A 26,476-nucleotide genomic window follows, 5' to 3' on the forward strand; every position below is an offset into this window, starting at 1 on the left:
GTATTAGGGGGGCTAATCTACGGTTCTCCCAGGTTGGGGGGGTCCTGACACCCCCGGTCTCCTGGGATTTCAGCTACGCTGTTGAAAGTCGGATGCCTGCTGCGGACAGCTTGGACAGATCTGACGGTCTCGGTTGCTGATAAACGAGACGCCGTGCTGTCAGACTCCATTGTGAGATGAGATTATAAATTTGTTGTGCAGTTTTATTTTACGCTGGCGTGAAAAGATGTTTCCCATCAGCCAGCTGGTTTCCTGCTGCACTGACTGATGAGCCGGTCTGAACCGGGACCTCCTCTTCTTTCCCCCTCAGACACGCCGCTCAGACTCTGTCTCTTCGTCCTGTTGTTCCTCCGTTCCCTTCTGTTTGTTTTTCCCTGCTGGGATAACCAATAAAAGGTTGTGAAAGAGGAACATGTGCAGAGCAGATCTTCTTTGCTCACCAGAGAAAAATGGGAAGAAAAAAAGATGATCTTAAAAGAGGAACTTTTCTAACTTGCTCTCCATGCCCACGTGGCTCCGTTTATTTCCAGGAACCGACACATTTAGCGCCGAGGCTTGAAGCTAAGAGATGTTTCTGGCTGCGCTGCGGGAACAGGTGCTTTTTGGAGAAATCCTCCGATTCTTCTGTAATTGAGGGAATCATAAAGTGGAGTAATTGTTAGCAGAGGAGAGAAGCAGCAGCTTCTCCATTTGAAACCTTCTGACTCGTCTTCAGACTTGTTCCTGTTATAATGTAGGAACAGCCAGAGACTAAAGCTGCATAATGTTAACTTTAGCAGTTTTAGCTCTTAACGTCGCGTGTCTGGGTCAGGAAGCAGAAGCAGAGTCATCTTTTGCCTGCCGTGGATCTGGAGTGGCAGTTTTCCCAGTGAGCTTTCTCGTCTCCACCCTGGAAAAACATTTTCTTTTGCCAGAGAAACGTTGGTATTGAACCATCAAGTTTAATGGTACAGAACCTGCAGCCCAACAAAGCCGAGTCTTATTATTACTGCGTCAGTTTCCAGTAAAAAGCCTTCATAAAAAACTCCTTCAAACACACCTCTGTCTGTTTAGCACTAAGCCGACCTCTGAATGCTCTTAAAAACATAAAAACATGTGCTCAATGTTTCCCTCCTCTTCTCACCCATCCTCTAATAACAAGCATCTGTGCTGTAAGATAAAACTCCAACAAAGCCGCAAAACCGGGACGAGTCCCAAATTACTTATTAGACCTCTGTGTGTATATACATATATATATTTATATACATATATATATTTATATTTGAAGTAATGTCTGTTACTTGCTTGAAAGTAACCTGCAGCCTCCCTGAAGTTCAGGATAGTTAAATGTTAGTTCCAGAAAATAACCTGTGAGTTCTATTAAAAACTCACAGGTTAAAAAGAGTAAACTGACTAAATAAAAATTATTTCTGGAAATGTTTTATGGATTCCAGGAGGTCAAAAGTTTGCGCCGTTATCCTGATGGTCCCAAAAAGTTAAGAGTTTAATGAGTAACCTGGTACTTCTGTAAAAGTTACCTGTTCGCTCCAGAAAATCACCTGTTTCCTCCTCAAGGTGAGCAGCTAGTTGTGTTAAAGTCACCTGTGGGCTCCAGGAATGCATTAGCTAGTTAGCTGAGGTTGTTTTACTTGTCCAGGAGCTTATAGGATATATTTCATAACTTTTATCAGTTTTTACTGAATCTACGGGTTTCTTTGCTGAATATTTTGAATTTATTTTGAATATTTTGAAAAGAAAGCGGTGAGCTACGCTGACTGTTTTCTCTTTTCGTCTATTTTAGGCCAACTCACTCGCTCCGTTTTACCTGCTGCACCCGTACGTCTCGTTGTGTTGGGCCGGTTCTCTCCACGTCAGTTTAAATCATTCCGACCCGTCTCGTGTTGGAAACGCTGTTTCTCGCTGGCGCTGCCAGGAACTGAGTGTAGACAGCCCAGAAACAATGCTGCAGCCCAAAACTTGCTGCCATGTGAAAAATCCTCTGTGGGGGCTGTTAGGCTGAGGAAGGTTGACCTTCTGGGAGATCTGAAAGTTTCTTCAGGGTGCCGGCTCTTGGCAGGTCGCTCACAGGCCTGAAAGACTGAGCGTACCCTTGCTGAGCAATGCTGTGAGTAAATACCGAGCCAATTATCGCTAACGAGGGCCTAATTGGAACCAGATGAACGTTTATTGAATTTGTCAGAGAAAGGTAGAGGGAAGATGGCTAATGAAGTGCAGCCGCAGCCCAGGGCCAGACCGCCAAGCGCTGCATAATCCGCCTGGCACCGGCACAACCTTTCCCAAATTTGTTGGACTTTTTTTTTTTTTTTTTTTTGCTCATTTCATACAACTGGGGAAATTTCCAGCTAATAACTGCGATTGAAATGGGTCCTTGCTCGCCAGTTTGATGTAAGAATGTGTTTCATTTAGGCTGCAGAGCCTGAAAACCTGACGTCTGACGTCTGGAGACGAGTGGCTGACACGTCTGCCGATGCAAACTGAACCCAAACGGTTTTAGAAGCTTAGAATCTAAAGAAGGAAAATGTTCACACGACCTGAGTGTTGAGTTGATGTCCCGGCGTGACCTCAGCATAATTAAAGGCTTGGCTGCTCCGCAGAGAGGCTAACACTGCGCTAGCTGTCGCTGAGGGTAGAGTACGTTCAGCTGCTTTACATCTCAGAACATCATCTCAGCATAAAGAGAGACATAAAATAGTGACAGAACCAGATCACGCTTTTTAAAGGAATGCACTCAGAAAGGAACGTCAGGAGTTTCCAGCAGGTCCACCTGTCCACAGGAAGCAGATTATTACACATAAAAATAGAACATTTTACTGGATTGGGACGTTTTACAAAAAACTGCAAATAAAATTGGTCAAATAATGATGCCAGATGCTTTACAGCTGCAGAAAACCTTCAGCCAAGCTGCAGTTATTTTACCCCTCACTGCCTGAATCTATCAACTATTATAAATATTTAAACAAATATCTTGAATTCTTCATTAAAAAGATTCTTGATTTGAATCTTCCACAAACACAAATTTTAGTTAAAGTTTAATATCAAATCAGCGTCCTAACTGTACGATGCCAGCAGAGTTTTTAATGTAACCCTCGGTACGTGTAGAAAATGCATCAGCAGGCATTAGTGGTGCACATCAGCACCCTTCAGCTAATTCAGTCAGCACGGGGTTAACGAAATATCACATGAGGTGTATGTATATATCTGAGCCTGCAGGCGGATGTTTCAGTCATGTGAAATTAACTATTTATGAAAAGCTTTGTAGCTGTAAAACAAGCAGAACAAACTACAACCTGCAACAAAAAACATTTTATGAATGAAGGTAAGAGATAGATAGATAGATAGATAGATAGATAGATAGATAGATAGATAGATAGATAGATAGATAGATAGATAGATAGATAGATAGATAGATAGATAGATAGATAGATAGATAGATAGATAGATAGATAGATAGATAGATACTGGCTGACGCTCAGAAACCAGAGCATCCTAACCTCTGCCCTGCTTCCTTTCTCCGCTGCCCTTCAGTTCACATCCGTCTCCTCCCTGCGTCGTGATTGGTTCCTCCTCCTGACCCCGTTTTCCGCCCCGTCCTCCACCCGGCCTCTCTGTCTCATTATGCAGCCGCTCTTCATCCTGCCAGCTGATGGTTGAGTGCAGCGAGGCCCTCGGGCTGCGCTGCCCGACGCTTTGATTTCCGTCCACAGACAGCAGAAACCAGGGCGCCGGTCCAGAGAATCTCCCACATGACTGCGTGCACGTCCGTGCAAACAGACTTATTATATCTGGACCGCTGCACAGCGCAGGCATGGCTCTGACCGTGTCCCTGCATGGTCCAGACGTTTCACAGTCACATGACGTCGCCTCCATGCAGCCGGTGTCTGTTTCTACTGCAACAAACACTGAAAGCTAATTAGCCCCATGTTTCTGACCTCAGACCACCTTCAGAGGTGGTGTGGTGGACACCGTGGTACACAAGGTCTCTCTCTCCTGGTTTGTGTCTGCTCTGATCCCTCAAGGTCTCTCTGACCCCCAGTGGGTCGAGGCAGATCATCCTCTATTACCATCTGCCATAGAAAGTACTCCTGGGTCAATGTGAGCTTCTGAGCTTTCTGTGTCTCTGCTCTGTCTTCTCTAAGCCCCAGTGGGTGGAGGCAGATGAGCATTCACACTGAGCCTGGTTCTGGTTCTGCTGGAGGTTCTCCTCCCTGTTAAAGGGGAGTTTTCCTCTCCACTGTCGCTTCATGCATGCTCAGTATGAGGGATTGCTGCAAAGCCATCAACAATGCAGACGACTGTCCACTGTGGCTCTACGCTCTTTCAGGAGGAGTGAATGCTGCTTGGAGAGACTTGATGCAACCTGCTGGGTTTCCTTAGAGAGGAAACTTTCTCACCAACCTGGAGGATCTGATGGAGGCTGACTTTGGAAAGAGACTTGAGATGAAATGTATAATGAATTGGTGCTATATTACTAAAATTTAATTGAACTGAATTGAATTTTTGTCAGGTTGAGGTCTGAACTTTGACTAGGCCGTCTAAACTTGTTGATTCTTTTCTTTTTTAGCTACTCTGGCACAGATTTCAGGATCAGGATAAGGATTGGCTTTATTATTGCACACATAGAAGGAATTAGTTTTTACCTGTACAGTAATGCAATAACACAATAATGCAGTAATGAAAACAGTCTGCGGTACAGAAAACAGACAAAGACAGACACTATGAACAGGCGGACAGAATGATGCACATGAGGCGGGACGACATGTCTGAGATCGTTGTCCTGTCTGGCTCCACTAGCATAGAGAGTTTAGTCTAAACTCAGGTAGCTGCAGCTGGAACCATCACACCTCCACCACCGTGCTCCGCTGTTGGTGACGGAGCCGTCTGCTGTTCCTCCACTGCATTCTGCTCCAGCGTCTCTGCTTTGGTCCGTCTCATTCATTCTAAACATAATATTCTCTCTTTTTAGGAAGAGGAGACTTTTCCCTTAACCCTCCCCCCTTAAATTATGTAGTGAACTTTAATATTTAACTTTGATATTTAACTTTAATATTTAACCTCCTTAATGCAGCTCTTGGGGATTTCACTTGAACTCTTTCGGAGGCCAGAAACTGAGATCCCTTGAGCCTCATCAGAAGCAGCGAAGGTCCGGCAGGAAAAGGTTTGACACTTCCATCTTCCTCCGTTAGCAATCAGTAACGAGATCTCATGGCGGTCGGCACCCATCAGAGTTTTATTTTGAAGTAAAACAGGAAGTAGGCCTTGACTTGTTGGCTGTTGGTAGAAGAAGCCTTTGGTGACGCCAGGCAGAGGAGAACTGGTGTTTCTGCTCATGGAGTGTTGGTCTGAGCAGGAAGTGGGACTTTTCTTGGTTAAATAAAGCAATAATAATAATAATAAAAGTGACTGCTGGACGGATTTTAGCATCAGAGCTGCAGTACAATTAGACAAAACTAAAAAAACGAAATTATTTTGGGAGCTGGTTGTATTCTCATCCCACCTTTATTATAAAAGCAGCCATTTTATTCACATCTATGACATCAGAGAAGTATTTACCTGCCCTGCAGAGGTTTCCTGACCAAACACACCTGAGTGGTGCGTCCTGCACACCATTGATGCTTTTTAAGCTTCAAACATGAAGATCTCCATGTAAAGCAACCCTGAGAGGCCAGAAATGAGCCGTTCTAACAGAAACTTAGTTTTAATCGCTGGAAGTGAAACTTTTCTCTCCTTGCTTTGCCCGGCGTCTCAGCCGTCCCTCACAATGTGTCCATGTATGTCAGGATTTAAGCTTTAACCTGGAAAACAGGGGAAACGCAGCAAAAAGCCAAAGAACGCTTGTGGAAAGCCTCACGGCGGCGGAGCTTTAGATCACAGCAGCGTCTGGTTCCTGGCACACAACATAGAACCTGGACCATTTGGACTCTGCTGTATAATTACAGAATTATAACACCAGCATGCTTTGTGGAGAGTTTAACCATCAAACAGCGCCGCCTGGTGGACAAACGGTGGATTACACATTCAGCAGAACCTGCAAAGTGAGGAGAACTCTGGTGCCGCTAAGGCTGGACAGACGTGTTCTCCTGTGAATGTGCAGATCCGGGTCCAGAACCGGGTTCAGTTCGGTTCTACACGGTTCTTCTCAGGTTCTTTGTGTTCTTCTGCTGGACTTCAGAGGAACGTGACCTTGCCAGCAGCGCCTCCTCTGCTCCATATTCAGGGAGAGGAAGGCGCTGAAGTCTGAGTTTGTTTTCTCACATCTGCCGGCTCCTTCTCTCTCCTCCTCCTGCACGGCACAAATGAATCCAAGCGCAGAACCTGACATTCAGGGCGAGGGATAGAGTTACAGTCCTTCCCGGCCTGTAAGGCAGGGTCAGCCATGACAGTTGGTTGGGTTTGTGGGGGGAACCTGATACCATAATTTAGATCTGCCATAAACAGTTGGAATGAGATGCAGACCGGCTCTCTGTGAAGTGAAGCGATGGGAAAACGCTCCAGAATGAGACGCATGCTCTCATGATTACATGTAATGTGTTTGTCATTGCTTACACAAAGCCGTGGAAAGTATGCGCCCGGCCTGGCCGTGCCGCCGCGTGTGTGCGCCGCCGAGGCTTCGCTCTCTGCTGCGGCTCGGTTCCGTAATGACCCGCTGTTTACACGTGCAGATTGGGCCCACTCTCTCCGGTTTCCCTGTTGTCTCTGAGGTCCGGCGTCGCCGTTTGTCTGGAGATAAATGGTTTGCCGTAAATATCGTGCACAGAGCGCCGGTTGTGTCGGCGTGAGCTCGCCGGCCGTGTTGACGTGCGCTGATTAGCTCTGGCACGGCTGCAGAGAGGAAGGCCGGGGGAAGATTAACTTAGCGGGACCGTTTCCTGTCAGGCCCGCACAAATCAAGTGTTTCCACTGCGAGGGCCAACAGGCAGCAAACACATGTCCAGCCTGAAGGATGCTGGACGCCGAGGACGCCGAGGACGCTGGACGCTTTCCTGCCAGCAGCGCTGCTGTCAGGCCGCCAGCGCCGAGGCCGCTGCCCCAAACCACGCTGGCCCACAGATAAAATCACACTTCAGCTCTGAAAGGTTGCTGCAGTCACGCTGCAGACATGCTGCAGACATGAAGCTGGGCATGTTTAAGATTTGGAGTCATGAAGGCTGTGGGCCGTCTGCAGGAACCTCTGCAGGAACCTCTGCAGGAACTGTGGAGTAGATTAGCAAAAGGTTAGAGCAGGATTATATCAGACGCAACTCAGAAAGCCACAAACCTTCTGGAGTCTGAAGTTCTGATTCTGGTTCTGATTCTGATTCTGGTTCTGATGTCATGTTTATTTACTGATGAACACCAAAGCCAGCATCGTGTCCTATTACAGCCCAGCTCAGTCTTTTCACTAAAGTTATTATTTTCTCTCATTCCTAAAATGTGTAACTGCAGTTCTTAGAAGTCATCCTGCGTTACTTTGCATCGCTGGAGCCTCTGCGCCCCGTTGTTCCCCCGCTTGCTTTCATCCTGCACCCCTCTGGCTGCTGGATGAGGTCATTTCCTGTCTGGCCTCCTCTCCGGACTCACACCTGTGGGAGGAGGAGGATGGAGGAGGATGGAGGGATGAAGCACACGTCAGGTCTGGCTCCAGAAAAAAGCTGTTTGTTGGCTCGGCTTTCAGATTCCTCTGCCGTGTGAGTCGTTCTGGCAGAGCGCAGCGCCGCTAATGCTGCGATAAACACATGCGGGTGAAATGTCAGCGTGTCTGCAGGGAACGCATCGGACACACGGCAGCGCTCTGCGTGTAAACCGGGACACGGGACAACCCTGGAAGATGGCTGCAGGCCCCCATCCTGGAACCCGGGTCCTGGCCTGACCGGGTTTCCTCCTCTGCAGGTCAGCCATGGTGGCGTGTTCTGAGCTCTGTGGGAGTATCACCCTGCGGACTAGTCGTCACAGCTGCTGCACACTTCCTGGTTTCAGGTATCTCAGACTGCAGGAAAGAAACATCCTGATCCAGTGAGCGTCCTGCTGCTCTCCTGGAGTCGGCTCCTTAACTTCACGGCGCGGTGGAGCTCAGGTCCAGCCTGGCCGAGAGGAACCATGAAGCTGTGATAGAAAATGCTGCTATACGGTAACGATGGGAAGGTCCTTCCTGTGGTTGCCCCCCGGTGGCCTTCCAGTCAGCGAGCAGGGATAAATCAGGATAAATCACGCTCTTCACCTGCATTAGAAGCTGCATTCATGGTTCCATCCGCTCCAAAAAACCACACGCCGTCTGCTGTGGCTGGAAAAGGCCAGAAGCTTCCCGCAAACCCAGCTGGGCTCTTAATATTTCACTCTTCTTGAAAACAAAAGAGTTTTATTTGTGCAACCGGACCAGAACGGCCAGAAATTCCATCATCCTTTTGATTTATAATACGACGACTTCCTCTGACGAAGTTTTAGAGAAACCAGACATTTTCATACACGGCGGCAAAGTTTTAGAAGTGAGATAGTAAATCAGGGAACAATAACACAATCACACAGTTTATCTGCAGGAAAAAAAACTTCAAAATGAGAAAAACCTAAGATTTTATTACTGTTAGCTGTCCTTTGTTTCATTTAGAAATGCTCAAAACGTAAAAAATAAACCACGCTTAGTTTTAAAGTTAAGTTTTGGTTGTCACAGCTGTGTAACCTTTAGCCACTAGCCAGAGCAGGTCTAGCGCCCCTAGAGGCCGCTGGCAGAACTGCACCGTCACTGAATTAAACAGTTTCCTCCGAGTTCTGGAATCTGATAGCAGAGCAGTCTGAGAAGCCGTGGCGTTAGTTGGAAACATGAACGTGACAGGATGCTGACAGATGAAAATGTTTTAGAACGACGCAGGAATCCAGTCACCGTTAGTTCTGACAACAAGCAGAGTCCGCTTCTGATTGGCTGATGCCATCCTTGTAGCGACTGCTCTCCCAGAAACGGTCCTTCTGAGAAGCTAAGCTCACGCGGACAGAACCAGACGCAGTCAGCTTGAAGCTCTCCCTGTGCGTGTGTGGGCTCTCTCTGGGTACTCCACCTTCCTCTCCAGGTTCTGCTGGACGGGGCTGGATCAGCCGTGGAGCTCCAAACCAACGCGACTTTTCTCTTTTCTGCTCATCATAAGAAATCAGAAACATTTTTGTGAATTTCTCAGTTATCGTGCAGCGTCCACATTCCTCCCTGGTTCTGTCTGCTTTCTTTCAGAACAGACACTGAAAGACAGCAGAAGGCAGATGGTTTGGTTCTGGCACCCCTAACAGCATAAAAAATGATTTTTTTAGTGCACCAGTGGGTTTTTAAACTGAAACGTGTTTCTGGGACAGTTTTTGGTTTTTCCTGTTCTCCATGCGCTGAAAGGCTTTTCTGGCAGCAGGCGGCGTCACGCCGCTACGCTAACGAGCTCCTGGAGATATTATCAGTGGCTCCCTTCATGATTTAATGAGATTTGCAGATGATAATTTCTCTGCTTAGCGTGACTTACCGGGTAGCACCAGGATAATAAACACAGGCGGACATCTCGGCCTGCAGAGCTGGAAAATGTCAGGCTGCTGGCGTCTAGGAGCTCCTGGTACCGGACAGAAAGCTCCCAGAGCGCCGCCGGGCCGAGCAGCGCCGCCGGGCCGAGCAGCGCCGCCGGGCCGAGCAGCGCCGCCGGGCCGAGCTACAGCTGCTGGACCGTCACAGAGATGGTGGCTGTCTGCATTCTGGCAGAACCGTCTCTGGTCCGTGTGAAAGGACTCTGAGGTACCCAGAACCAGGAGGCCAAGCAAAGTGCTCCTGCGCTCTCTCTGCTCTCCTGATGGACTCTGGAGTCCAGGAGCGCTGAGCTGATTTCATTTCATGGTCCGTCATGTTGCAGTAACTCATTCCTCTCTGTCGGACCTCTGGATGCGGTTCTCCTCCAGCTCCTGGCAGCTGTGGAGGACTTTCAGTGTTCCAGCGTAGATGCTTACCTCCAGGCTGCATGGGTGCGTAGATGTTTCCACGTCAGCCAGTCAGCGAGATCTGCACCAGAAGCTGATGAGAAAACCTGGAAATGTCGTCTGGCAGGAATATTAGTAACGTTGGCGGTTCGGATCTTCTGTGGAAATTAAAGTTTCTCAGTGTTGTCAGCGGAAATATAGTTCTTGTTTGGTTTATTCCTTCTGATTGTTGTTGAGATGCAGAACGTGGTGTTTCTGCATCTCTGCTGCTTCTTCATGCTGTTTGGACGTCTTTCTGCTCCTAAAGCCCTCCCTGGAGCTCTCTGGCTATATTTACATGAGGAATTATGCAGCATTCAGGGGGAAACCTGCCCAGGTTTTACCTCAAGCTGAGCCAGAGCAAATACCGTCACATTCTGAAAGAGCAGCGCTGTTCAGACTGCGTGACGGTAATTCTGACAGGAACAAAGTCACCAGCTGGGAGGAAACTCAGATCACGTCAGCGCCGGTTCCCAACGCGTCGTCTCATTTAGAGTCGATTCCACCAAATCCTCCAGACAGGCTGGGTTAGAGTTTTCTCTGTAGAAACCCAGCAGGTGGCATCCAGCCATTGCAGCGGTGACTTTGCAGCAATCCCTCATACTGAGCATGCATGAAGCGACAGTGGAGAGGAAAACTCCCCTTTAACAGGGAGGAGAACCTCCAGCAGAACCAGAACCAGGCTCAGTGTGAACGCTCATCTGCCTCCACCCACTGGGGCTTAGAGAAGACAGAGCAGAGACACAGAAAGCACAGAAGCTCACATTGACCCAGGAGTACTTTCTATGGTAGATGGTAATAGTGTTAGTAGATCTATAGGGGATGCGTCTAGGAGAGAAACTCAGCCAAGCAGATAAACTCTGGTCCAGTTTTCAGGTCTAGAGGATGAAGCTCAGTCAGCAGCTCCATCAGGGAGAGAAACGGGTCAGACTCTGAGAGACAGAACCAGATGGACCATCTAGAAGTAAAGGTTTGCAGCTCAGCTGAGTTCCTGGTCGCAAAGAATCACGATAGTCCAGCGTTGGTGTAACAGAAGCATGGACTCGTTTTTCAGCTTCTCTCCTGGACAGAATGTTTCTAAAGACAGACAAACAGTTTTTTGTTTTTGCTTTTCAGACAGTTTATCACACCTAGGAGGTTTTGGTGTTTTTAAAAGTAGGAGTCACTGCTCTCTCTCTCCTGTCTGCAGCAGTGCACCGTGTGAAAACCTCATCAGTTCAGGGCCGTCTGACGGAGGCTACAGCACGATTCATTCTCAATTTCCTTCATGACTGAAGCAGCAACAACTCAAACAAACAGGCGCAGCGTGGCCTCTCCTGAAAACGGGCCTGCGTGTCTTTAGTGCAATCTGCTTTGTGAATCTAGGGCAGAAATTATCTGACAGAATGTGGAAAACGTGCAGAAAACTGAGCAAATCACAGAACATTGGGATAAAAGCGTGTGACCTCGTTAGGCTGGGGGCCACGGAGCTTCTTCCAGATGTTCAGCTGTTGAGCTCAGGACAGAAATGAGCTGAACTGGTTCACTTTGGAATGAACATCTCTGTCAGCTGGTAACTTTAACCTGCGCTCTGCTCATGCATGTGCAGAATACGGCTCTGCATGCGTGATCTCCTGCTTTCTGCATTCCTCTGTGACAGCTGCACACCAACAGCTCCTTTAAATAGCTCTGTGGTGCGGTGGAGCTGCAGCGCCTCCCTGTGGCCGCACGCTATAACCATAAAGCTGCATCCAGACGTTAAGGCTTAAAGTTAAATAAAAACTGCATTAAAAGACTCAACAGAAAGTCAGGGAATCCGTTTTTACCCACAATGTGCAGCGCTTCAGGAGGATCCACGTGTTCTGCTTGATTTTCTCATATTTGCAGCATTTTTGATGCTCCAATCAGCTGTTTGCTGAATCAAAGATCCTCTTTGGGTTCAGATGGGTTGACTTGTTTAGTGTTTGCTGTAAAATTTCTAAACTCTATTTTATTCTGTTTTATTTCACTGTCAAATTGTTTATTTATACTTAAAAAATAAAAAAAATATATTTGTTTATGAAGTTTGACGATTTATGTGTAATTTTATGTTTTTCTTTCGCATTTCTTTTTAAGAATTTCTTTAATATTTATTGTTTTGTATCTTTATGCAGTTTTATTTGCTTTTTTTCATTATTTTTATAATATTTTCTTTGATTTTGGAGTTTTTAATTACATCATATTATCCATCCATCCATTTTCTGACCCGCTTAATCCCTCATGGGGTCGCGGGGGTTGCTGGTGCCTATCTCCAGCGTTCACTGGGCGAGAGGCTACATCATATTATATTTATTTATTTTTTCTACATTTTTCCTTATATTATCTTATATTGGGATTGCAGCAAAGCCATGTACAATGCAGATGACTCTCCCTGTGGCTCTACGGTTCCCCAGGAGTGAATGCTGCTTGTCGGGACTTTGATGCAATCAACTGGTTTCCTTTTATAGAACATTTATGACCAATCTGTATAATCTGACCCAATCTGTATAATATGATTGAATTTGACTTTGTAAAGTGTCTCGAGATGACATGTTTCATGAATTGGCGCTATATAAATAAAATTGAATTGAATTTAATTGAATTATATGAATTTACAGTTTGCTCATTTCTTCTCAGAGCTTAATGCTTTTTGCTGTTTGATGTTATGGGACTTTGAATCCTGCAGGTTTGGTTTTATGGAGAAATTTGGTGTATTTGTGCTGCTTTATGTCTGTTTTTGTGGAGCGGAGTGACCTGAAGGATTGTGTCGCTGTTGGTCTGCAGCTGACAGGTGAACCTCGGCCTAAATCAGCTCAGAGAGGCTGGAAGTCCTCTGCAGTTTGTCTCCAGCAGCCTCTCCAGTCTCAGATTCTTGGCATGTCTTTCTCTCTCTGCGGGTAAAAAAAGATCGGTGTTGTTGACCCTCCCCGCCCCGCCTGCCTCTGCCACCCTGAGCCACCAGGCCAGGCAGAGGAAGCTCACGTTTGCTTCATTTTAGCTGAGCTGAAGCTGCTTTGTGTTGAGTGTTACTGCTTCAGATGGGGACTGCAGAGCCCCCTGCGGTCCCTGTCATCATGACTAACTCTGATTTCCGGGGCTATCGCACCATCTCGCAGCACCTGAACGACCTGAAGAAGGAGAACTTCAGCCTGAAGCTGCGCATCTACTTCCTGGAGGAGAAGATCCAGCAGAAGTTTGAGGAGAGCAGCGACGACGTGCACAAGCGGGTGAGTGTGAGGAAGGGGGCATGCACGGCGGGAAGCTGCGTGTTTGCATGATGCAGGGTTCCTCTGCAGCCTGTGGGTGTTAGAGAGCCACAGCAGAAACAGGACAGAGAGAAGAAACTGTAATCTGTTAAAACATCAACGTTTTACATCACTCTGCTGCTCATTAAAACATGCTTTCCAAAGAGACCCAGAACCGGCCTCATTCATGCTTTCTGCAGCTGAGCGGGTCTTAGGGTGCAGCCCGCTGCCGTGGACCTCTCCCTGTGTGCCAGGGAGGGGGTGACGGTCTGCGGGGGGGGGGCAGCCTCCACGCTGCCGCTGACCGGTTCAGTCGGGTTTGTTGCTGCAAACGGAGCCAGCGTCTAAAAGCGGAGGCGTTGCTGGAGACGCAGCAGGTGCACGGATCCTTCCAGGCTATCTTTAGACCTTCAACAAACCCACAGCGGCACGTGAGAATCCGACGCTGCTGCTGCTTCTGCTTGTTTTGTCTCAACTTAAAACGGCTGGAGCCACCGAGCTGGTTTCTCTCTGCTGGCTGTAAACTCAGAGATGATAAACTTCCCGTCCCAGGCTGTTGGCTCCTGCCTCTCCAGCTGCAGGTTCTGAGGTTCTGATCAGGCGGGTCGGCCCACAGGGCCACAGTTCCTGGTCTTTATGAAGAAGAGCTGCTCCTTCATGCAGATCATCACCAAACTGTTGCTGGACTCAGTGGCGCCTCCAGAAATATTTCATAGGGATGGCCAGATGGAGCCACTTAAACTCTTGGGGTGGCACTGAAACTAAAAGCTGTAATTTCAGAATTTTATTCTACTGATGTAGTAAAGCTGCATGTAGAAAACAGGCAGAATCAGAAAGACTTAAGTAAACGCCTACTAATATCTTATGGTTTTTAATGGTTTTCTGAAAATTTTATGTTCCTAATGATCTAATGTTCATAGCCCAATAATAGCACAGTTAACATTTTGAGTTGAACAACAATACATTTTTATTGCTTAATTATACTAGGAATAAGGTGTACATTTATTCATTTATTGGAAAACAAAACAGTTACTAAGGGAAGTAGATACTGGCAGAAACAAATAAAAGTGCGATAGAAGCCAAGGAAGAGCATCTGTCTTGCTGGCTGTGCATGATAGCATGAAATGCTAAACTGACGCTACTACAATAGACACTGGCCAGTGGGGTGGCCAGGACATGGCACAGGGGGGGCCATGGCTACCCCTGGCCACCCCCTGGAGGCGCCCCTGGCTGGACTGCTGGGAGAAGCTGCTCTCCAGGACTGGTGACGGTGTCGCTGGGCAGAAACCCGCCTCCTAAGCTCTGCACTGGTGGCAGCACCGGTCTCTGAGGGTAGGAGACCAATCAGGATCCAGCTGGACCTCCTCAGACGATCTCTCCTGCAGCTGAAGTTCTTCATCATCCAGGAAATGGTTCTTTCAGCAGCAGCTCCTGCATCTGAGCCCGTTCCAACCCACGCTGACGGTGCTGCAGCTCAGCAGGACGATGAGTTCTGCACATCTTCTCCATGCTCACAGCAGCCAGTCTGCTCATTAGATCCATCAGCCGGCTTCAGAGGCACAGCTGCACTGAGGTGAAGTTAGCTGATTATTTTAGTGCTAAAGTAACTGGAAAATGATCAGTTCATGAGGATCACCAGTGATCTGCTCTCCTTCTGCAAAGCCATCTGGAAACAATGTGACCATCAGCAGAAGTCCTAAAGCTTGGAAACTAAGACAAAATGAGCAGATCTTCAGATTAAAAAGGGAGAGGTCCTAAATAATAAGGAATCAGCTTAGATGGCATCCATCCAATAATGATGACCAGAACAGGTCTTTGCAGGTCTAACCAGGAGCTGAGCGTCCTTCTTCTGATCATTCTTTGTGTTTCTCCTGCAGAACATTGAGCTGAAGGTTGAAGTTGAGAGTCTGAAGAAGGACCTGCAGGAGAAACAGGATCTTCTGGACCAGGCGCTGTGAGTAGCTGACATGCTTCACGTCTCTGACGTTTAAAGGTCCGATCCTCTGGTTCCTGCAGCAGCAGCGTTCAGCAGTGCTTAGAACGATTAGAACCTTGAGATGAGAATGAAATCTAACAGGGAGTCTCTGCTCAGGTGGAATGAGAACAGGCATTTTATTCCTGCAGCTCAAACTGAAGCCGGCACAGAGATCCTGACATCCACGTCTGTCAGCAGCCAGAAGATCATTTAAAGCTAATTAAGTTAAAAATTAAGCTAATTAAGTTAAAAACTGTTTCACTTCCACATCCTGCAGCCTTTATGAGACTTTTTAATTTGGATCATGTAAAATAGAATAAGGTTAGTATTTTGGGTCAGAATATTTTTTCATTCAAGTCATTTGTTTGCCTTTGAAATGAAATAAAGCAATCTGTGGACCTTCAGCATTTCTTCATGAGAGTTAAACCAAAGCACAGACAATCAGCATGGTGAAGATTTATTATGATAAAGGGAAATTTATAGGAACGCCACAGGAAAAACAGGGACAGAGAATAAGGCCGTGCAACAGGGTAAACAGATGGCAACGGCAGCCTCTGGCACAGAACAATGACCTTCAGAGCTTAAACACTGAGGGAGGAGTGGAGAATGACATGGGTGAGTTCATCAGGAGATTATGTGGAAATGTTAAAGGCAAAGGAAGCTGAACTGAGACATGAAGAAACTACTAAACAACAGAAAAAATGACGCTGACCAAAGGGAAAAACACAAGAATAAACCAAACACAGAGTAATGAACTTATATGGCAACACCTTATGTACAATACTGAACACAGAGCAAGGCCTTTAGACCTTTTAGAACATGATGAACAACAAAGATGAAAACCAGACACCTCTGGATGGTAACAAAACTGTCTCCACACACAGACTGCTATAATTTAAACAGTTTTAAATGTTTTCTCTAAAGAAATAAAAGAGTGAGAGAGACGTTGATGTTTAGGGATTCAAATTTATCAAAATTCAGGAATATTTGATGACTGAAGTTAATAATGGCATTCACACAGAGAAATAAGAAAAATAGGTTGAGACTCAATATTTCTGTGTAAAAAATCTATTTTTTATCTTTTTTTCTAAACGTAAACTAACCTTATTCACTAAAACTGGCCTTTAAGAGGCTAAAAAGGCAGAATTAATGAATGTTTGTCAGGTGTGGTGATTTCATTAAAGCGATGGAACAGAACAGGAACGTTTGATGAGGACAGAAACAGAAACTAAAGACGGTTTGCTCTGTAGGTTATTCAGCATTGCTGTCGCTCCTCAGGGCAGCCAGGGTTAAACGTTAAACCCTGCAGCTCCAGAAATAGAGCCGAGCTGAAATGAGCCGATGAGGAAACTCCTGCCTGCTGGAGCTGCTGAGAGGAGACGCAAACAGTCGAAGCGCTTTGTGCCTGCAGAGGAGCTGAAAAGTTCACCTTCAGAAACTAAAACCGTCTGAATGAGTTCAGTTCTGTCTATAAGTACCGTTGTCTTTCCCCTCATGGATGGTTCCATGTTCTCTCTGAGGGGCTCCTTACTTCCCCTCAGGTCTCTGATGATGGCGGCACCACAGACGCCACGGCTCTCTCTGCTCCAATCAGAGAGCATTCAGGCTCTTACAACAGGATAAAACCTCATGAACTCTAACTCTGAGAAATCATGCATTTGCCTTTTCCTGCGTTGGCTGTAATTATACCCTAACATCATTCTTCCATCTGTGTTAACCTTCAGGGTTAAAGCATGCATGAAGTTTGGTGCAACTGCTCACAGTTTGGTTGTAGTTCTGCCTGCTAGGCCTGGCAGAGGCTATTTTGAGTTTTTGAAGGGCTTTTTAAATAAAGTTGTGTTGTAATCAGTCATGGTTTTTAGTTTTTTCTGCTAAAGGACTCCAAATATCAGATTTTAAAAACAAATCTCAGAGATTTTCACTGAATCTCAGCTACAAAGTTTGACATGAATGTGAAACTTTAAGGCGGAGTTAAGCGGTGCAGGTAGGACGACTGCTGCATCACTAAAACTGTCTGCAACCCAACAGATGCACCGCAGAGATGCTGTCCAATCAGAACGAGGCAGAGCTGCAGCGCCACCTGGCGGGGCGGCAGGAGGAGATCAGCCGCATGCAGGAGACCCTGGAGGCCAAAGTTCAGCTGCTGCAGAAGGTGCAGGAGCCCCCCCCCGCCTTGCTGACCCTCTGCTGGATCAGAACAGAAACTATCATCGTACGCTCGGTAGCTCAGCGTCACATCCACGCTTCATTGATGCATTTTGGCTTCCAGGAGGCCGAGGTTGCTCGAGACGAGGCCCAGCGCATGGCCTCGCTGGCGGACTCTGAGGCGCAGCGCCGCCTGGCTCTGGAGAGGGAGATGGTGGAGAGGATGGAGGAGAACGGAGAGCTGGGTGGACTCCACGGCCAGACGTCTGCCACCGACAGAGAGCGGTAAATATATACCAGAACCAGAACAGCGCCGTCATTTTATGAATCTGCTCCGGTTCAGACCCAAGAGCTGCATTCTCAGGGAGTTCTGGTCAAAACTGCGACTTAAACAGAACCCAGACCCACATCTGACTGAATAACAGCCGTGGGCTCCTGTGGACATGAAATGTGAATGAAGAATTAATTTCAGCCAATCCAGCATAATTATAACTACAACACATGAACATTATGTATAAATTCATTCCAGACCTTCACGCCACTGATTGAAATGCAGATTCTTTAGGTTCTCCCTGTAATTATACCCGCCCCCCCACCCCCTGACCAAGCTAGGGCTGGACGATATAGAAAAAAGGCATATTGATAAAAACAGAAATCATATTGGGTCGATATCGATAATTTTTAAAAAAATCGAAAAACACATATTTTAAGTGCAGCTTAATGACCCATGTTTAAATAAATGACTGAATTCAAACTCAACACTTTATTAAACCAACTTTTACCAAAACTGTAAGTCTTTAAAAACAGAAAAAAGAAAAAGAACTCGTTGAGGGGGGCGGAGCTTAGTGACGGAGGTTCCTGGGTCTGCGTTGTGATTCGCTGGGAGGATGTAATGATGTAATATTAACCTACATGATAGGCTAGAATGCTAAAGGAAGAAAAACTGTTATTCCACTGAACTTTTTATTCACCTACTGAACCACACATCTATCGATTGATATAAATGATTTATTATTATTATTGTTATTTAATTCTAACCCTACTCCCATCAATGCTGTCTGGTAGCTGATTATAACTGTGAGGTTTAAATTCTCCCAGTCTGAGAATTTCAGCCAGCAGGAATGACTGAATGAAGGCCAGTTCAGTTCAGTTTATTTCCCGTTTGCAGCATAAAAAGCCAGTTTACTACGACAAGAGGAGAAGCCTTTGCTGGTAAATGTTCATCATGAGCTGTCCTGATTCCTCAAACCTCTGACATACACCCCCCCCCCCCCCCCCCTCTTCCAGGCTGGTCCAGGACCTGATGCAGCAGAAACATTCGCTGGCTCTGCAGGTCAAAGAGCTCCAGGTCAAAGTTCACGATCTCTCGTCCTCGCTGAGGAGTGGAGAACAGGAAGCGGAGGTATTTCTACCCTGATCTGTCCCTGACTGTTAAAACAGAAACGTTGCGTTTCCACTGCAGACTGAAGGGTTTGAAACTAAATCTGGCAAAAATAATTCAGCTCAGCTGAATAAACACGACTTTAGAAGCTAAAAACTAAAAAAAAACTGCTTCAACCTCGTAATCTGCAATGAAATAAACGCTTGGCTAATTAATCTGTGTTCCATCACAGAGGTCCGTATTAAACACATTTAATGTAGTTTTACAGAAAACTTCACTGAGACACATTCAATATTTCTGTTTTGCTGTAATTTTTTTGACCTTTGAAATTAGATTAGAAAATCCTGTGAGAGCTTTAATTAATAATTATAAACTGAAATATTTCTCTATTTAAATTATGTCATATTTGAAATATTTCATCATGTTTTCTGATCTTGAACAACAAATGTCTTGTAATTGATTAATTATGGAGTCACACAGGGTTAAGTTCTCTTTTTTATAACCTAATGCAAGTTGATCAAATTATCTCCTATCATGGCCTCAGATCTTAATCAACTGACAAATCTACATGAATATTACTTGATTTCTGGGATCTCTGGGATTTTGGTGGGAGATTAAAGCCAGAATATCTGTAAATCATCTTAAACTCAGCAGAAGTAAAACTCTGAGTGTCGCGGTCCGTCTGGGTGGAGGCAGGTGCTCCATCTGTCGCTCCTCTGAGGTCACCAACCTCTGCAGATGCGTCTCCATCTCCCCCCCCCACCCCACCCCCCCACCCCCCACCCCCATCCTCTGGTGAAGCTCTGGACAGGTTCTGCTCGCTCAATCGGGCTCAGAACCAGTCGGGTGATCCAGTCCAGGACCGAATTCCTCACAATCGACCCGCTTCTTCCGCCGGCACTCGTGTTCCTGGCATTGCAGCCAGCAGAGATATGAAGCTGTTTTTATCCTCCCAGGGAGCCCGGAGGCTTCATGAGGATAAAGACAGGCTCACACGAACACTCTGTTATTTACTACTACTATTTACTACAATTTACTGTTATTTACTGTTATTTACTGTTATTTACTAGTATTTACTACTATTTACTACTATTTACTGTTATTTACTGTTATTTACTGTTATTTACTAGTATTTACTACTATGTACACATATTACTCGTTATTACACTACTATTTACTACTATTTACTGTTATTTACTCTACTATTTACTAACTATTTACTGTTATTTACCATTATTTACTACTATTTACTGTTATTTACTGTTATTTACTGTTATTTACTACTATTTACTACTATTTACTGTTATTTACTACTACTATTTACTGCTATTTACTACAATTTACTGTTATTTACTACTATTTACTACTATTTACTACCATCTACTGTTATTTACTGTTATTTAACTAGCTATTTACTGTTATTTACTACTATTTACTACTATTTACTACCATCTACTGTTATTTACTGTTATTTACTACTACTATTTACTACTATTTACTGTTATTTACTACTACTATTTACTACTATTTACTGTTATTTACTACTACTATTTACTACTATTTACTATTATTTACTACTATTTACTGTTATTTACTACTACTATTTACTACTATTTACTGTTATTTACTACTACTATTTACTACTATTTACTGTTATTTACTACTACTATTTACTACTATTTACTATTATTTACTGTTATTTACTACTGACTGCACTGAAAAACCCACAGGAACCTCCTGTGACCCGCTGGTTCTGTTCTTAAAAATGACCCAAATTCCTGCAGCTTGTTGTGTTTTAGCGCCACCTGCTGGTACACCGCTATGACAGCAGAGTTTTTTTTAGCAGCAAACTGTTTGTTTTTTTAACACATCGTCATCTAAATTAGAATGTATTTACACTTTGCAGTAAAGAACTATAACTTCTAAATGAATTCTATCATATTGAATAGTTAAAAACAGTGGATTACCGCCTGTGTCTGTGATAAAAAGTGCAGTCAGCAGTGTGAACAATGAGAGCAGCAGCAGAAACGTGTTTCCTGCTGGTCAAACCAGAAGCAGCAGGTTTTACAGACGCCTCCTCTGTCTCCATCAGCTGTCCCTCTGTTGTGTTCCTGCTCCTCTGAGCAAAATAAACTCTGCTGCAGTCAGTCAGCTGTGTTTGGCACTCTCCTCTGATTAGGATTAATTGATTCTTGATTGCAAGCCTCGCTCCAGACGATCGATGTTTGGCTTGGGGTCCACAGAGGCTGGAGGAGGTGACGGATGTAGATCCAGTGGAGTCGTGTGTTCAGAAAACAAATCAGGCCAGGGAGCGTTTTTATCAACATCAGCGCCTTAAACAAGACGGATGGACGGCAGATTTATCTGCGAGGCGGTGAAATCAGCCATTAGTCACTCTGTGTGACCTGATTGGTTGCCCCAGGAAAGGCATGAACTCATCCTGCAGGTTCTGGGAGTCAGTGGAGGAAACAGAACCGACCCGTTTCCTCTGGTCTCACTGAAACAAATCAGGCTGCGTGATTTACAGCGGCGGTAAAGAACTAAAAGAGACGTACAGTTCACAGAGTTTCACTCAGCTCTCAGAAAACAGTCTGATGGAAACAAACACTGGGAAATAAATCTGAGTATTTACAAAAAAACAACAACAACGTTGAAATATGATTAAATAAGAGAAAAAACTTTTATGTTGTTTTTCGTTCACATTTTGGATGAGCAAAATAATTAAAGTTTAAAATTATCCATGCATCCATCTGTCCACCCATTAAATTCAAGTCAAATAAATTTTATTTGACATCAGAAATTCCCAACATGTCATCTCAAGGCTCAGTCTGGTCTGATCCTCCAGGCAGGCTGGTCCAGAGTTTCCTCTCTAAGGGAACCCAGCAGGTTGCATCAAGTCTCTCCAAGCAGCATTCACTCCTCCTGAAAGAGCGTAGAGCCACAGTGGACAGTCGTCTGCATTGTTGATGGCTTTGCAGCAATCCCTCATACTGAGCATGCATGAAGCGACAGTGGAGAGGAAAACTCCCCTTTAACAGGGAGGAGAACACGTGATCTGCTAAAAGCTCTTCTCCATAACATCAAAACACGATCAGACCAGGTGGAATCCAACCTACACCAGCTTGGTGCAATTTAAATAATATAATCTCACACGTTTCTTCTTAATTCATAGAATTTGCATTTTATGTCCAGATTTTGTCCAAATCCGGCCCATCAAGGCCATTTCTCCGGCCCTCCAGAACCAAAAGCCACATCATGTCATAGAGACATAAATCATTTTAAAGTGCATAAAGTGGCTAAAACTGAGCCTCCTGTTGTAGGAGGTGTAGTAACAGCATCCTACCACTAGATGTCAGTTTTTCCCACAGCACATTAAAACAACCCAGAAAGAGAAGAAGTGATGCAGAATGATGAGTTTAAAGTGTAACTCAGCCCAATATTAACTTTTTTATGCAGATAAACTGTATAACTGGGCCTAAGGTGCTACTTTTATGTTACTGTGAATGTTTTACATTTTTATGTGAACTGGAGTTAAATTCTGAAATCTAAAGTATCATCTATGCAGGAGCAGCCGGCCCTTTAAATGACTCCATGATGCCAAAGTGGCTCCATGTAGAAATGAGTCTGACTGCATTATGTTAGCATCAGTAACCAACAACTCTTCTTTTAGAGCAGGAAGTCATTCATTTCTGGCCTCAAAAAGGAGGAACTAAGAAGTTTCCTGTTTGTCCTTAAAATGTTTATTATAGGAGAAGACCCTCTCCTGCTGTAAATGCTTCATTACAAGAGGTCTCACTCCTCCGCAAATTCCTGGAATTAAAGACAAAAATAACAATCATCTTTTTGATTTAGCGGAAGCAAAATCTCCCTGATTTTCTCCTATCTGGTTAATAAGGAACGTTTAATAATGAATAACAGAACATCAACAGAACAAAGAGAGACATTTAAAAAGCACGTTAGAAATCTGAATATCATCAGACTCAAGAAATCCTTTAAATTAATTTATTTAAAACCTTTAAAAAGGTCACTAAGTGCAGATTCTGTGATATCTGGATGTCTTTATGGATAAACTTCCTCCCCATCATGGCGCATCCGGGAGGGTTTGGGGTTCGGAGTGGCGCATCTTCTTAGAATAAACGATCTTTGGTGGCATAGGCAGCGGAGTCAAGCGTCTTCGCCGACATAGAGGATCTTTGTGTTCTTCAACGTTGCAGTGAAAGCAGGCGCTTCGCTCCGGTTCGGTTCGGTTCGGTCCGGTGGGCCGCTGGTTCTGTTGCGAACACGCAGAGCGGAACCGGCTTCTTAAAGCAGGCGTGGTCCCTGAACGCCTCACGGTTCTGCTTCGGCACCGAGGAAGTGGAACAAATCTCAGCCCACGAGGAGAGCCCCGCCCCGCCCGTGGGGGAAGCTGCGTGACGAATTCACGCTGCTGTGGACCTCCGTCATCCTCAGTCTGGACCCACAGCTGATGATGAAGATGATGAAGATGATGCTGCAGACTTGAAGCGCCGGTCCTGAAGCTCTTGAAGGACCTCAAGGACCTCCATACCGGTCCAGCTGTCGGAGTCACGGCGGAAGTCCCTCGGAGCCCCCACGCCGCGCCGGTCCTGATGCTGGACGCGGTGAGGATGAAGGAGGCCTGCAGGATCTGCGGCCGGGAGCTGTGCGGCAACCAGCGGCGCTGGATCTTCCACCCGGCGGCCAAGCTGAGCCTGCAGGTGCTGCTGTCCCACGCCGTGGGCCGCGACCTGAGCCGCGACGGCCGTGGGGAGTTCGCCTGCTCCAAGTGCGCCTTCCTGCTGGAGCGCATGTACCGCTTCGACACGGTGATCGCCCGCGTGGAGGCGCTGTCCCTGGAGCGGCTGCAGAAGCTGCTGCAGGAGAAGGAGCGGCTGCGGCGGGGCGTGGGGGGGCTGTACCGCAGGAACAACCCGGGGGAGGGCGGCGGGGAGGAGGCCGAGCTGTGCGCCCTGCAGGAGGCCGGCTACTCCGACCTGATCCAGGAGGACCTGGTCTTCTCCGTCTACGAGTCCTGGGCTGAGAAGGAGGACCTGGACCAGCACCTCCTCCACTGCACAGGAGCAGACGCTGGCCACAAGCCCAGGAGGTGCCGGGGCTGCGCCGCGCTCCGTGTGGCCGACTCGGACTACGAGGCGGTCTGCAAGGTGCCCAGGAGCCTGGGACGCAGGAGCACCTCCTGCGGGCCGTCCACCCGCTGCTCCGCTGCAGCTCTGGGGGTGGAGGAGGTGCCCAGAAGCTCTGAGGGAGCAGCTGATCCTCCTCTGGGTATGGAGAGCCACAGCCCCGCGTCTTCTCTGGAGTCTCTGGAGATCCCCACCAACCCCAAAGACAAGGAGGAGGCTGACCCAGAGGAGGCGCCTGGGAGGAGGGACCCCCTGTGGAGGAAAGCCCAGACCGAGTTCTCCCTCCCTGGGATGGAGGCGCTCCTGGGCCTCCTGCGAGGCTGGGAGTACCGGCCTGTGACCCCCCCCAGGGGCAGCAGGCTGCCGGTTCTGGTCAAAGGCAGACTGGAGCGGAGCCTGACCCCCCCGGCGAGGTCGCCCTGCGGTGGGGGGGTCGGCCCCTGGGAGCTGCACCCCCACCCCGCCGTCCCGGAGGTGGTGGTCCTTGGGCCGGAGCGGGAGCTGCAGGAGGAGCTGGAGGAGCTGGAGGAGCAGTGGCTGGACGACTACGTTCAGTGTGGACCGTTCCGGTTCCAGCAGGTACATCAGAACCCCCCTACCCTAACCAACCCCCCCCCCCCCCCAACCCCCCTCACCCCAAGTAGGAGGGGTGGGGGGGGAAGTCGTTTCAAACCCTCCTCTGAGCGAACCAGGACTCATCAACCCGCTTTGGTCTGATACATTCAGACATTCAGGGAGAATCTCTCCTTCTCAGGAGGGGGGGGGGGGGGCGTTACCTCTCCCATATCGGTATCCCAGCAACCCCAGCGTTGCCTCGGCAACTGTCTCCACGCGGTCGGCCTCCTGTTGTCATGGTAACGTAGGCCTTGATGTGTCTCAGTGTGACGAGGCTGAGGAGAGATCCACGTACCGGGTGGCCTTAAAGAGACTTTAACTAACGGAACTAAAATTAAAGCCTTAAAAGTCTTAAATATAACCAGCTGATACCAGCAGGTTCCAGCTGGTCCTCAACTTGTAGGTCTCCCTGAAGCTAAGGTAGGGTCATGAAACTCTGCAGCGTCTGCATCAGCACGCTTCATAGAGCAGTAAAAACCAGGATGTCAGCGTCTTCAGGCTGGTTTCCTCCTCCTGCAGCTCCGTCACCCAAAGTGAAGACCCCTCATCCAGAGGGACCTCTGGAGGTCACATGGTGGCTGAAGACGACGGACCTTAGAAAGAAGAAATCTGTAGGAAACGGAAAACTGATTCACCTTTTTGTCTCCTTTGTTTTCCTAAAAGCTAAAACATCACCTCCATCCTCCAGCTTAAAGCAGACGGCTCCTCTACAGGAGGACTGCTGGCATTTTATCAGCAAAATATGCCGTTAAAAACCTCGTAGCTGTTAGCTTCATCTTATGCTCTATTTAAACTGGTTCTGGACAAAAAGACAGAAACTAAGGGCGCCAGGAGCCTCCAACCAGAGCAGTCCTTCACTTAGTTTGACTCTAGCTCCGTCATTAAACACCAAACTTAAGCTAGAAATAAAACAGAAGACGATCCTGACAGGTCCAGCAGGTCACCTGCAGCAGTTTTACTTCTAAATCCAGAATTTGGTGGAGCAGCCTGTCAGAAGTTAGACTTTTATTTCATCTGTAAGGCGATTGAGCAGGAAAGAGACATTAGCCTGAAACTAAACTGTAGATTCTGTCATTAATTACTGACAACATTTCAGTCTGTGCACCAAAACAAACCCATAATGTTTAATTCAGCTGCCTGGTCAGAGTAGAGGTCTGCTACTGTCAGTGCAGATGGTGCTCAGACCGTGGCTCTGCAGGGCATCCACGCAGGAACAGAGCTGCTAATAACGTCCAAACCCAAAGAATCATCAGGAAAACAAGAAGGGTCAAAAAGATCCAGCTGACTGCAGCGAGAGCTTTAATCGTAAAGAGAAGAACTTTAGAAATCACTGAGAGAGGCAGGGAAGGCCCTCCACCCGGTTCTGCTGGAGGTTCTCCTCCCTGTTAAAGGGGAGTTTTCCTCTCCACTGTCGCTTCATGCATGCTCAGTATGAGGGATTGCTGCAAAGCCATCAACAATGCAGACGACTGTCCACTGTGGCTCTACGCTCTTTCAGGAGGAGTGAATGCTGCTTGGAGAGACTTGATGCAACCTGCTGGGTTTCCTTAGAGAGGAAACTTTCTCACCAACCTGGAGGATCTGATGGAAGCTGACTTTGGAAAGAGTCTTGAGATGATGGGATGTTAATTGGAGCTATAGAAATAAAATTTAACCTCTGGACGCGTTCACCGTCGTGTTGAAATCCCGGACGAGCCCCCAAAATGTCTACGCTGAAACAAAAACATAACAGAGCAGAAAATGTTGGTGATATGAACTCTGCCCACAGTTCTTTACGTTATAAATACTGAGGGCTGTCTCAGATTTAAGGAAATCTTTACAAAGAGTAACGTTTAGTGAAATGCGTTCAGCCTGATGGATTCAACACGCATGGAGAGAATCGACCCATAAGTAACAGACGCAGTTCAGAAATCACACATTCTGGTTTCTCCTCAGAATTAATTCATATTTAACTTGACTTATTTTTGATAAAACAGTAAGATCCGTATTAGGTCATTTTGTTCGTCATCCATTGTTTCTCATAAAA

At 46.6% G+C, this 26,476-nt stretch overlaps 1 protein-coding gene across 10 annotated transcripts in view; it reads left to right on the forward strand.

Moving 5' to 3' along the window:
• The window catches only part of LOC105920055 (phosphodiesterase 4D interacting protein), an 83,970-nt gene that overhangs the window by 26,764 nt on the left and 30,730 nt on the right, over positions 1 to 26,476 (forward strand). For 4 of the 10 annotated variants that reach the window (XM_036131813.1, XM_021312316.2, XM_036131814.1 and 1 more), the window contains exon 1: positions 23,302 to 24,414. In XM_036131813.1, the coding sequence (XP_035987706.1) occupies positions 23,302 to 24,414 (1,113 nt within the window). Of the gene's footprint in view, positions 1 to 12,887; positions 13,173 to 14,641; positions 14,764 to 15,067; positions 15,145 to 17,193; positions 17,318 to 17,434; positions 17,596 to 18,597; positions 18,713 to 22,878; positions 24,415 to 26,476 lie in introns of those variants that run through there. The other 6 variants (XM_036131816.1, XM_036131815.1, XM_036131810.1 and 3 more) reach the window with 4 other exon arrangements.

The sequence above is a fragment of the Fundulus heteroclitus genome, unplaced genomic scaffold (genome assembly GCF_011125445.2).
Source record: "Fundulus heteroclitus isolate FHET01 unplaced genomic scaffold, MU-UCD_Fhet_4.1 scaffold_46, whole genome shotgun sequence".
NCBI classification, from domain to species: domain Eukaryota; kingdom Metazoa; phylum Chordata; class Actinopteri; order Cyprinodontiformes; family Fundulidae; genus Fundulus; species Fundulus heteroclitus.